This window comes from Gobio gobio (assembly GCF_949357685.1).
Source record: "Gobio gobio genome assembly, chromosome: 2".
Classification (NCBI taxonomy): domain Eukaryota; kingdom Metazoa; phylum Chordata; class Actinopteri; order Cypriniformes; family Gobionidae; genus Gobio; species Gobio gobio.
In genome coordinates, this window is record NC_137098.1 from 44001981 (window position 1) to 44015144 (window position 13164).

General features: G+C 36.6%; 2 protein-coding genes across 2 annotated transcripts in view; both read right to left on the reverse strand.

The window, feature by feature from the left end:
- The window catches only part of dpep2 (dipeptidase 2), a 36326-nt gene extending 34050 nt beyond the window's left edge, over positions 1-2276 (reverse strand). The window contains exons 1-2 of the mRNA XM_079810675.1: positions 2034-2276; positions 996-1144 (exon numbers count right to left, since the gene is read on the reverse strand). Of these exons, the coding sequence (XP_079666801.1) occupies positions 996-1135 (140 nt within the window). The 5' untranslated portion in view covers positions 1136-1144; positions 2034-2276. The remainder of the gene's footprint in view (positions 1-995; positions 1145-2033) is intronic.
- On the reverse strand, positions 2034-12715 carry amfrb (autocrine motility factor receptor b). Its single transcript, XM_079810676.1, has 8 exons — positions 12605-12715; positions 12047-12199; positions 6195-6327; positions 5916-6049; positions 3853-3963; positions 3464-3651; positions 3213-3304; positions 2034-3121 (listed from the first exon to the last, which is right to left on the reverse strand). The coding sequence occupies exons 2-8, from the start codon at positions 12079-12081 to the stop codon at positions 3104-3106; spliced, it is 711 nt and encodes a 236-aa protein (XP_079666802.1). The 5' UTR covers positions 12082-12199; positions 12605-12715; the 3' UTR covers positions 2034-3103.
- Positions 12716-13164: the final 449 nt, after the last annotated feature.

Below are 13164 nucleotides of genomic sequence, written 5' to 3' on the forward strand. Positions count from 1 at the left end.
TATTTATAACATGCGAGTTAAAAATGGCTCACTATTTGGCAGGCATTGCGTTAAAGTCACCCTTTATATTCATGCAGTTATAGCTGCTTATTAACGATTTATAATGCATTTGTAAATGATTTATTAGTCATTAACAAACACCTTTATAAACCCTTTACAAAGGGAACCTTAATGTAAAGTGTTACTGAACAATTATATATAATATATATATATAATATATATATATATATATATTACAATACTGGAATTAACATCAACATTTAAAGTCTAACTTTAAAATGCATGTTTTTATCTATCCTTCTCACATTTGTAATACTTTGGTCAGTTAATAAGAATAATTTATGTAGTTTTATATTATGTATTTGAATGAATTAAAAGAGCCATTTCATGTCTATCCTTGAATCGCTTAACTCAAGGTTGATATAGGATTTGGAAAGTAATTAGTAATTAAATACTTTTCGGAGAGAGTAATTTGTACAGTGATCTAATTACACTATTGAAGATGTATTTAGTAACTATAAATCAGTGTTGGGTAAGTTACTCTAAAAAAGTAATGAATTACTAATTACATCTTCAAAAGTGTAATTAGATTACTGTACAAATTACTCTCTCCAAAAAGTATTTAATTACTTATTACTTTCTAAATCCTATATCAACCTCCACTAGTTTAAGACAGGAAACGGCTCTTTTAATTAATTCATATACATAATATAAAACTACATCAATTATTCTTATTAACTGACTAAAGTATTACAAATATGAGAAGGATAGATAAAAACATGCATTGTAAAGTTAGACTTTAAAGTTTGATGTTAATTCCCTTACTTTACTTTTTCAAGGGAAAAGTAAAGAAAATACAGTAATTAATTACTTAGTAACTAGTTACACCCAACACTGCTAGTAATTACTTTTTTTGAATAACTTACCCAACACTGGTTATATATCATAAAACAGTTCAAACACAAGCAAGTGATAAAGTGAAAAGAGAGTCCTACCCATCGATTAGTGGATATTTTGTCATTATATCCAGTGCTCTACTGGTTTCGGGTATGACTCCATGAAGAATTGAGAGAAGGGTGCATATGAAACACTGTATCCATGCACCTCTGATGCCTGATTCCTTATATATTAACATCCTATGATGCTGATAATAAACAGGATTTGCTACATTAAAAACACGTCAGAATTTGCAAGCAACTAACATGCACAGTAACAAAACAGGCAAAACAGTTCACAAGAGCATGTATTTATATATTACAACTCCCATCAGATTCCAGTATGAACTATAAAGTTTGGTTACGATAAAATTCAAGAAATAAACAGATTGGAGGCTAGATTTCACATGTTGTCACACAAGTGCTAGATTTCTGCTACATTAAAGATTGTTCTCTCTAGTGGTTGCCCGTGGTGATTTCAAAAGTACCCTTTTCCATTACTTAATTATTATTTTTTTTAATACTCCCCGGATCATTTAATTATAAGCAAAAATTACTCATTCCAAACTTTACCCACCTTCTTGCATGTCAGCAAGCCCACAGGCCACACACACAATTACCCATTCACATTTAAAAAAGTAGAAAACAAGATAATCATAATAAAAACAACAATTAAAAAGGCGAGAGACAGGGTAACATGTAATGTAAAATTCAATTACGAATTATAAGTGTCATTTTATACAATTCACTGAATACAACATCCGTTGGCCATGCAGAACAACGATCTGTGCTTTTCATGTTTCACTAGCATTAAAATACGTTATGGAACATACAGCTTAAAACCTAACCAGGCTACTTTATGTTTGCATTCTTCTTAAGGTCTCAAAACATTTGCCCAATCTTTTTTTCTGGATAAAACGGTGAAGATGTTCAACAGTTGTGTAGCCTAATTTTTAAGTTTACGTAAAAAGCGGTGAACGGTAAGATGTTGGAAATGGCTCGGATCTCCTCTAGCCTACTCCGTTATGTCAAATAGTATCAAACACGGCTGAAATGGCCATTCGTTAATTACACCGTATAAATACCACTATTACTCACCGCGTCAGGAGGCTTGCTTAAAATAATTCATAGACGTGAAGAGATGTGTATGCCGAATGGTGTAATCTGTTTTTCTGTGCGGAACTTGCACGTGTTGTCTTATATGAAGGGTTGCCAGGTTTGCGTAACAAAACCCACCCTAAACTAGCCCAATCGCGTTCCAGTACCCCGGTAAAAAATTGCGTTCCGGAGTGGTAAACATCGAGTTCCTTAAACGCTTAGTGCTTTAGTCCTTAATGAGGTATCGCCCCCTTCCGCGTGGTTTTTTGTTATGCACATAAACACTAACATATGTAAGGGTAATTGGACGCACGTGAAATAAACTAGCCTTTGGCAAACAATGTTGTCTATTATATCACATGCTTTAACATAGTAAATAAATTATTTAGTTGTACAGGCAATGTAAAAAAAAACGTCATTACTGATCTCAGAAAACAAAGATTGAATCGTCAATGTCCTGAATAGCGTACTAAAAAGTTTCAGTGGAAATCTTCTGATTAATGCCTAAAAGTAGAAGAAAAAAAAATGCAAAAGCACAAATATAGCCTATATTGCCTACCATAAACAAATTGTATTATTATTTTGCTTTTCAGGGTAGCATCCTCTTAGCATTTTATGTTACCCTTGCACTTGTTATTGACAGTACCATCAATAAATTTGAAGGGATAGGCAGACTAACTGCCCATCAGTGTTCTATGCCTATTGCACACTTCCAGTTGCCCTGTACTTTCATTGACTTTCTTCTAATATATCACTTTTTAAAATATTTTTTTATTCTTTACTTTTGTTGTTAGTTTATTTCTTACACAATTGTTGTGATTATTTTATGAATATTTTTAAAATCCTTTTTATGTAAAGAACTTTTTTTGTTATACACAATGACAATTAAACGTGCCTTGCCTGGCCTAATATATATGTCATCAACCAACTTGAACTGAATGTTTCATTCTTTTTACATCTGCTCAGGAGAGGCACAGAAAAATGCAGTCAGTGGCACATTCTTCTTAATTTGTTGGTTTTGAAACTTCTATAAAATGATCACTCAGGTAGGTCTATACCTGAGGAAACATTTATTCCTCCTGGTGTACCTGAAAAGCAGTAAATTAATAATATGAGATAACAATGCAACTATTTAAACAGAAAACAATTTATAAGGGCAATCTCGATTCTCACATTTACCTGTGAGCCCTCTGCCTGCAATAGAATAATCATATTAGGAGAGCGCACAAATCCAACTGAAAAGTCAAGCAGCCAGTGAGCAATTTGTGAACCTGTAAGAAGAAAAAGGGATATTTCAATAGATATCAGTCTATAATTCCATTTTGAAGCAAAGATCAAACTGTTAAAAAGCAAATGTGCCTATACTGTAAATTAACCGATTGAGTGAGCGAGAAGTAGATATTTTTCAATGTGTAAAACAACAGCTGTACCATCAAAATGGAAGTGACTTTGGAAATTGATTGGAGCTCTGTTTGGGTTTGCCACAGCAGCTGGGCCCAAACTGACTGACAGTGATGCCCCCTCCAGCTCATTTCTGGTATGACTGCCACTCATATTTACAGACATCCTACATGTGGGACATGACATATCCTGCTCTAGCCAGGAACGCAAGCACGACCTGAGATCACACAGATACCAGTAGCTTAGAGACCATGTAAAAAGGTTTCCTAGCATATGGTCTCATTTATTTCCACAGAAATACTTAATACTTTAGTCACCCATTCAACTTCTGCATGCATGAGAAATTACATTCACGTGCAGTACCCAGGATGGATGAATAATAAACCCTTATCTATCTGAATAGTGGTAATTTTCATACTTGTGGAAAAGGTGCCCACAGGGCAGTTTGTATGCGGTGTACATCTTTTCCCAGCAAATAGCACATTTGTCATCATGGGATGCCAGCTCTTCCATTGTAGCCAAAGAAAACCTGCCAAGAGATATTGATTTAGGACTAGGAGGAGTCTTTTCTCACTTCATTACTGCAAATGATCTAAACAGAGTGCATATACAACAGCTGTTACCTTACTCATGTACAAAAATAAACCAGCATACAGCTAAATAATACGTAACATTACAGAGAGAAACAGAGTTTGAGAAACTTAAAGGTCCCATGGCATGGATTTTTTTATTATTTTATAATGTTTTCTGAGGTGTACTTATATTGTTAGTATGGTCATAATTTAGAAATAAAAAGCATTTTCTCTATACTGATATTAGCCTTCTGGCTTGAATACTCTGTTTCATGGGGCGTGTCTGATGTGAGACTTCAGTGAAAACACACTGTTGTGATTGGCTGACATCTTTGCATTTGAAATGAGAATTAGATTATGTGGCGGAGGGGGCGTGGTTTAGCGAGGCACCGCCTGACTCTGCAAGCACTGCCAGTCCAGAGAGAGACAGACTGGGCACACAAGATAGCTGAGAAAGTTTTATTGTACCGAGTTGTTGAGAGCGCGAGTTTATTTTGTTTGTATATGAGAGTTCTGAATAAACACGAGTCCCAGTCCCACGACCCTGTCTTCTTCCTCCTTATTCTACGAACTTTGTAACATGTGGAACCCCTCTCGAATACTTTTACTACGTTTTTTTTACCGTTACAGCCGTCAAGATGAGCGAATCGTGAAAGTGTTGATTATAGCATTTTTTTTCGATATTTTCCCATCACATGAAAGGCTTGAGCATTGAGTACACAGGCAGTCTGTTGTTCGCGTGAATGCAGTGATCTCGTCATTGCAGTGCTATTTCTCTCACAAAATGCTTTGACCACAACTAACAGCAAACACGACATCAACATGAATACAGTAAGAGCTTTGTTGTGCAGCATAACAGCGTTATTCATTATAACGGCAGTTTGAACAAGTGTGCAGACACACTTGTGACGTGTGATTGACAGCTCCGAACATTAGTGTTCTTTGATCGCTCTCTGTAATCATTTAAATAACGGATTTGTTTTATGCTACTAACAGAAACAATGTGAAGTTTATCGTTTTAGTCACTGGGTTGATTCACTGATGCATTACGCTTAGGGCATCAAGACGGCCAGCGGCGGGACTGACAGTATTAAACAATTTAGAAAGAAAGTCTGTGTGAACTTGAATGTTTAGCTACACATCAGAAATCCCTGATCACAGATCAGGCAATAATGAACACTATTACTCACTCTTTGTGTAAATCTCTTTGTGGCGGTGCTGTCGAATCCATATGGTAAAAGTCTGTTTGTAAAGCCTGTGCTCACGTCGTGACTGATGTCCACATGATACATGAAAACGGAATACATTTTCTCCAAATTCTCTGGGCAGAGAAAGCAGAGGAAGGGGAGGTAACCGTTCCCCGTATGACGGCATACAGGGAAAATTCCAGATCGGCTCGTTTGAGCTCTCAATTTGTCCAAGGCAGAGCAGGACACCCAGAACTCGGTTTACACCTATCAAAATTTCTAGCAACTTGGGGACCATATGCAGGCTAGGGGAACTCATATAAATGTAAAAAATCTCAAATTTCATGCCATGGGACCTTTAAACTTTCTGCAAATTAATGTTCTCTAGCATTAAATAGAAATATTAACAATTCAAACCTTTTCAAAGACTGTGACAGCATTCCCACAGTTATTAATGATCAATTAATCTAGCAATATTTGTAATACTTTATAACAAAAAAGTTAACACTGCTTGCTTAACTAATACAATGGCTGAGGGTGACTGAAAAAAATTCTGACTGCCCTTTTTTTAAAATCTTTTGGACAGTACTGAAAATGCGATTTTTTTTCTTTTGCTGCGCAAATGGGTATACAAAAATTATATTTTCTCTAGTGTCCTTTTCACCACAATAGACATTTACCTAACTATGGTAAGTAAGGCTTACAATTCCCGTAACACCTACCTCATGTCCATAACATCATAAATATGCAGGTAGTTTTTGTGTTGAAGTAACTTGTGTTGCATTTCCTGAGACAAGAACCGTAAGTATATCAATATAATCAAATCAGCCACAGAGAACCAAATATTCCCATAGAGCTAAATCAAAGGAAAAAGACAATACAAAAATAAGTGCTAATGATTCTACAATTTAATAGTAATAAAAAAAATGTAATCGTTAAATTAATTGTTTTTAACATAAAAGTCAGGAAAAAAAAGAAAAAAAAAAAGATTATTGACTCACCAGCATGTGGATGTGATGCATCATATCTAGGAAAAGAATACCCATCTCCATGACAAAGTCTGTGTAATAAATAATGACCTCTTTATCTTCCCAGGAATCTTCACAGATCAGGTCATACAGGTGAATTGTGTACCTGAACAAAATTAGATTTCAGTTAACAGGCACACCTTAAAGAACATAAGGATATGTCTCATGGGTCTATATTTACCAGAGGTGTAAAGTTCTTGAGTGATACTGCACTACTATAGCCTACTTAAGTATTATTTTGGGGAATCTGTACTTTACTTGAGTTCTGTTAAAACCAAATACTTTTTTTTTTTATACCAACAATTTATCCTAATGTGACTAACAAGCCAAACAATCATACAAGTTTAACTTGCCTTTAATTTAAACAGCCAATACATGTTTTAGTGTAAATACTGATAAAGCAGCATTTTTTTTTTTTTTAATAGTCCACCAAAAAATAAATATCACAATTTTCCCAACATCATTATAAAGTTCACATATGTGTATGTGTTTAAATATATACACACTCACTGGCCACTTTATTAGGTACATCTTGCTAGTACCAAGTTGAACCCCTTTTTTTCTTCAGAACTGTCTTAATTCTTCAAGGCATAGATTTAACAAGGTGCTGGAAACTTGTGAAAAACGCTTTATCAATTTGAATTTGATACCATCGCAACATCATGTGTACAAGGCTCTGTAGCGAAACTAGCTGAACCAGACCTCTAGCTCCGACCATGTGAACGGAAGTGTTGAGGTAAACTATAGGATGCCTACACGACTGTAATCATGGCCGTAGTCAGCTAAGAGGTCGCCGTGGTCTAGACCTCGGTATAATAATTTCAGCAGATTAGGCATAAGATAATGAATGTGTGTGTGCATATTGTGAATTAATTTATTAAATGTATTTACCTAGCGTTCGTAGACTTCAGTGAATTAACTTGTCTAAGAAAATGCTTAATAAAATACAGGCTAAATATCAGTTGACCCTATGTTTACTTTCTTCACTGACACGGACGAAAATGAAAAGACTATCAGCCAGAGCTCAGCTTTAGGAGGAGGAGAAGAGACAGGGAAAAAGAAAGTGTGAAAGAGTGATGGAAATGAGATGAGAGTGATGAAATGAGGAGAGTGCATGTATTACAGATAATCTACTGCCCTATAACATGGTTTTAAAAACTTTTTTTTTTTAGCCTTCAACCATCTTAAAATGCACATATAGAGAGAAATAAAAATTTATTGGGGAACCATGCCCCCCAAACCCCTCTAAATTGGGACCTCTGTGGTTTTAAAACTCCTTGAGGCAGTTGTATGCTTAAAAGTTGTTGCCGTTTCTGGAAACCTGTTTGATTTGACCTCATATCTGGAGTTCATGTGTTGCAGTCTGGAGACAGTATATATACACTGCAAAAAATGCTTTTCTTACTTAGTATTTTTGTCTTGTTTTCAGTCCAAATATCTAAAAAATCTTACATTAAGAAGCATTTACTAGACAAGCAAAAGTTTTTGTCTTGTTTTGGGGGAAAATAACTCAAAATTAAGCGAGTTTTGCTTAAAATAAGCAAAATAATCTGCCAATGGGGTGAGCAAAATAATCTTGTTTTCGGTTTGAATTAAGATTTTGTTAACCCCATTGGCAGATTATTTTGCTTATTTTAAGCAAAACTCCCTTAATTTTGAGTTATTTCCCCCCAAAACAAGACAAAGACTTTTGTTTGTCTAGTAAATGCTTCTTAATGTAAGATTTTTTAGATATTTGGACTGAAAACATGACAAAAACACTAAGTAAGAAAAGCATTTTTTGCAGTGTAGGCCAACTTAATATTAACATTGAATATTCAGACAGTATATACTCAATGTATTTCTGTGCTTTGATGATTTTTGATTTTTAAAAATACGAATTATTTCTATGGTAGAAAACGTTGTGGCACCAAGATCAGCTACTTTGGGGGCTCTTGGGTTTGTTATAGTGCCAGGGCCCTAAGTGTTCTTAATCCAGGCCTGGTTGCAGTGGAGTTAAAAGGGCAAATCAAAATCACAGTACCAGTCAATATGGGAGCTTATTTTGACAGGATGTGAGAATGGCCACAATATTTGGACCATCATACATTGTTGTTTTGTTGTTGTCGTTTCTTATGTTTTATGAATCAGCAAAACTTTTGATTCTGCAATTTGACATTGACTCTGCAATAGTTCCATCTAGGTTGTGAATTATTTCAGTTGTAGTTGTGTCTTAAGCCATTTTGGTGTGTTACAATCAGTTTTAGACTTCCTATTTTTATGTTTGAATTTACATTGTGAAAAACAAGGTTGTGTTTCATATTGTGGTGCTCAGCAATTTTAACATAGTATCGTCATCATAGCAGTGTAGATGGACCAAAATAAATCCATTAAAATATCAAGTAAATAAGTATTGTGATACTTATGCCAAAAAGTATAGCTATACCACGATACTCAATATGTTGCCCCACGGTGAGTCATTTTTCCTTGTTGCACCTACACAAAATTTGAAAGTTCCCCCACGTGCCAAATCCCACTTTAACCACTGGATAGACATGGTCAGCAACAATACTCAGGAGGGTCCCAAAGTGTGCCAAGAAAACACCCCCCATACCATTTCAACCGGCAAGATGGATCCATGCTTTCATGTTCTTTACGCCAAATTCTGACCCTACCATCTGAATGTCGCAGCAGCAGACTTATCAGACCAGGCAACGTTTTTTCCCCCCCAATCTTATATTGTCCAATTTTGGTATGCCTGTGTGAATTGTAGCCTCAGTTTCATGTTCTTAGCAGACAGGAGTAGCACCCTGTGTGGTGTTCTGCTGCTGTAGTCCATCTGCTTCAAGGTTTGATGTATTAAGCGTTCAGAGATACTCTTCTGCATACCTTGGTTGTAATGAGTGGTTATCGGAGTTATTATTGCCTTTCTATCAAAGCTCAAACCAGTCTAGCCATTCTCCTCTGATCTATGGTATCAACAAGGCATTTTCGCACACAGAACTGCTGCTCAATAGATATTTTCCTTTTTCTGACCATTCTCTGTAAACTCTTGCTTGTGTGTGAAAATCCCAGTAGATCAGCAGTTTCTGAAATACTCAGACCAGCCTGTCTGGCACCAACATCCATGCCACGCTCAAAGTCACTTAAATCACACCTTTCTTCCCCATTCCGATGCTCAGTTTGAACTTTAGCAGATAATCTTGACCATGTCGACATGCCTAAATGCATTGAGTTGCTGCCATGTGATTGGCTGCACACGTGTACCTAATAAAGTGACCGGTATATACAGTGAGGAAAATAAGTATTTGAACACCCTGCTATTTTGCAAGTTCTCCCACTTAGAAATCATGGAGGGGTCTTAAATTGTGATCGTAGGTGCATGTCCACTGTGAGAGACATAATCAAAAATTTTTTTTCCAGAAATCACAATGTATGATTGTTTAACTATTTATTTGTATGATACAGCTGCAAATAAGTATTTGAACACCTGTCTATCAGCTAGAATTCTGACCCTCAAAGACCTGTTAGTCTGTCTTTAAAATGTCCACCTCCACTCCATTTATTATCCTAAATTAGATGCACCTGTTTGAGGTTGTTAGCTGCATAAAGACACCTGTCCACCCTATACAATCAGTAAGAATCCAACTACTAACATGGCCAAGACCAAAGAGCTGTCCAAAGACACTAGAGACAAAATTGTACACCTCCACAAGGCTGGAAAGGGCTACGGGGAAATTGCCAAGCAGCTTGGTGAAAAAAGGTCCACTGTTGGAGCAATCATTAGAAAATGGAAGAAGCTAAACATGACTGTCAATCTCCCTCGGACTGAGGCTCCATGCAAGATCTCACCTCGTGGGGTCTCAATGATCCTAAGAAAGGTGAGAAATCAGCCCAGAACTACATGGGAGGAGCTGGTCAATGACCTGAAAAGAGCTGGGACCACTGTTTCCAAGGTTACTGTTGGTAATACACTAAGACGTCATGGTTTGAAATCATGCATGGCACGGAAGGTTCCCCTGCTTAAACCAGCACATGTCCAGGCCCGTCTTAAGTTTGCCAATGACCATTTGGATGATCCAGAGGAGTCATGGGAGAAAGTCATGTGGTCAGATGAGACCAAAATAGAACTTTTTGGCCATAATTCCACTAAACGTGTTTGGAGGAAGAAGAATGATGAGTACCATCCCAAGAACACCCTCCCTACTGTGAAGCATGGGGGTGGTAGCATCATGCTTTGGGGGTGTTTTTCTGCACATGGGACAGGGCGACTGCACTGTATTAAAGAGAGGATGACCGGGGCCATGTATTGCGAGATTTTGGGGAACAACCTCCTTCCCTCAGTTAGAGCATTGAAGATGGGTCGAGGCTGGGTCTTCCAACATGACAATGACCCGAAGCACACAGCCAGGATAACCAAGGAGTGGCTCTGTAAGAAGCATATCAAGGTTCTGGCGTGGCCGAGCCAGTCTCCAGACCTAAACCCAATAGAGAATCTTTGGAGGGAGCTCAAACTCCGTGATTCTCAGCGACAGGCCAGAAACCTGACTGATCTAGAGAAGATCTGTGTGGAGGAGTGGGCCAAAATCCCTCCTGCAGTGTGTGCAAACCTGGTGAAAAACTACAGGAAACGTTTGACCTCTGTAATTGCAAACAAAGGCTACTGTAACAAATATTAACATTGATTTTCTCAGGTGTTCAAATACTTATTTGCAGTTGTATCATACAAATAAATAGTTTAAAAAATCATACACTGTGATTTCTGGATTTTTTTTTTTAGATTATGTCTCTCACAGTGGACATGCACCCACGATGACAATTTCAGACCCCTCCATGATTTCTAAGTGGGAGAACTTGCAAAATAGCAGGGTGTTCAAATACTTATTTTCCTCACTGTATATATATATATACATATACATACATACATACATACATATACATATATATATACATATATATACATATATATATATATATATATATATATATATATATATATATATATATATATATATATATATATATATATATACACATACTGCCCGACCAAAAAAAGTTGCAGTTTGGATTTAAATAGGCATGAATTGTCACTTCGGAGTCCAAACAAAAAATTGATGCACCTCTTGATGGAAATAACATCACAACATTTATTTCCATTAAGAGGTGCATACATTTTTGGTCAAGATCTTGTATTGGCAATGCAAGAGTCAAGAACTAGACTAAAGTCTAATACAGCACATCCCAAAGGCTTTCAATGATTTTGAGTCTGGACTCAGAGGGGCCAATTTACGTGTGAAAATTATTCTTCATGCTCCCTCCCAACTATTCTTTCACAATTTGAGCCTGATGAAACTTGGCTTTGTCATCCTGAAATATGGCCATAATACTTCTTCCTACATGGTTATTTAAGAAATGAAAAGCTACACACTCCATCAATAAGGGTTAGAAGAACTGTAGCCAAACATATAACGTGCTAGAATCACTGCAGTAATGATCCAATTATTGACTCTTAAGCATTTGCCTATTTAATTCCAAACAGCAACTTTTTTTGGCCAGGCCTGGTAGCTTTTAGCAAAGAAGTTTACTTAGAAAGTAAGTTTAAGACTTGCTGTGGTGTAGTTAATGTTGATAAATGTTTGTTTGAATGTGGATGGCGAAGCTCACGTTTACTAATACTTACCGTAGAATTACATGGCTCATATATATAGTTACCATAAGGCACTGTAGAAAAACAATTATTTTTAAGAATCTGTACACTTATAAACAAATGTATACAGTACTTGCTTTTACATGCATACAGATGCAGATACACGTATACAAACAGGTTCACATGCACACAAACTTACTTCAACTGCCATAAAGGAGAGAGTGGGAATTTCATGGGAAAACCTCAGCAGGCCACATATGACAGTGAGCCCTCCCGAGGACACTAACAAACACATCAACACCGACAACACACGCATATGGCTGCCCAGCGACGTGATGGAGGATGACAAGAGCTATGAAATACAAAACACCCAATATCATCCTCAAGTCAAGGCCACAGATTACACTGAATACATAGCATTGAGATGGTTAAGACAAAATAATACAGCACAACAGAATCTTGTATTACAGTGACCTCATTAACCTCACTGTTGCTGTGCAGGTGAGAGCACTTACATGAGAGAATGATACTAATTTAAAAGCATAATATTCTCTAATGCTAAAACTAAACTGAAAATGATCTTAGTAAACACACAAGGATTCAAAGACTCTAATTCTATTTATAATGTTCAACCTGAAATTGATATGGACTCGGGTAGTCACATGGTAGGTCATCTGCGTTTTCCAGTTTCCAGGCACTAGATTTCTCTCTCTGAGTATTGAGTATCTGGATATCAACTGAAAATATATTTACTTACATACTCAAAACGATCTTTGCAGAGCTGGGCCAAGAGCTGAAGAAAGAGAAGTGCAGAGCACCAAAGACACCACATGGCAAGCTCCCTCTCTGTCTGCACATTCAGCACACCAAAGAGAAAGATGAACTTGTAGAATAGAAAGTTCCGGATTTTGCCCTTGAGGTTCTTATAGCAGGAATGTCATGGCCAAAAATGTGACAGAACAAGCAGAAAGGTTCATTAGCCATACATTACAATGCTATGTATGGATATGGAGAAACACACTAATTAAACAAGCACAATTATTTCACTGTTATGTTTAATCTCCGGTTTACATCAGGCTGGACATGGATTACCTGTTTTTCATTCATTCTGAGATCACCGAGCACAATAATCTGGATACATTTTGCCATCAGCAGGAGAAAACAGCACAGTGTGTTCACAAGGACCTGAGGAGATGAATAATGTAATAGGCTATTACTAGCACTAATGTACATTTGCTCTAATGACACTAAATTACCAAAACAATAAAACCTAAAGTGTATAAAATATTAAAATGTCTGAAGACGTTTTTAAAGGTC

Bases quoted from the DNA above. Each gene is read 5' to 3' on its own strand.
- amfrb (XM_079810676.1), bottom strand. From the start codon at position 12,081: ATGAAATTCCCACTCTCTCCTTTATGGCAGTTGAA. The intron at 6,328-12,046 runs GTAAGTTTGTGT...AATTTTGTTCAG, and splicing joins TCTCCTTTATGGCAGTTGAA to GTACACAATTCACCTGTATG. The intron at 6,050-6,194 runs GTGAGTCAATAA...CCTTTGATTTAG, and splicing joins TGCATCACATCCACATGCTG to CTCTATGGGAATATTTGGTT.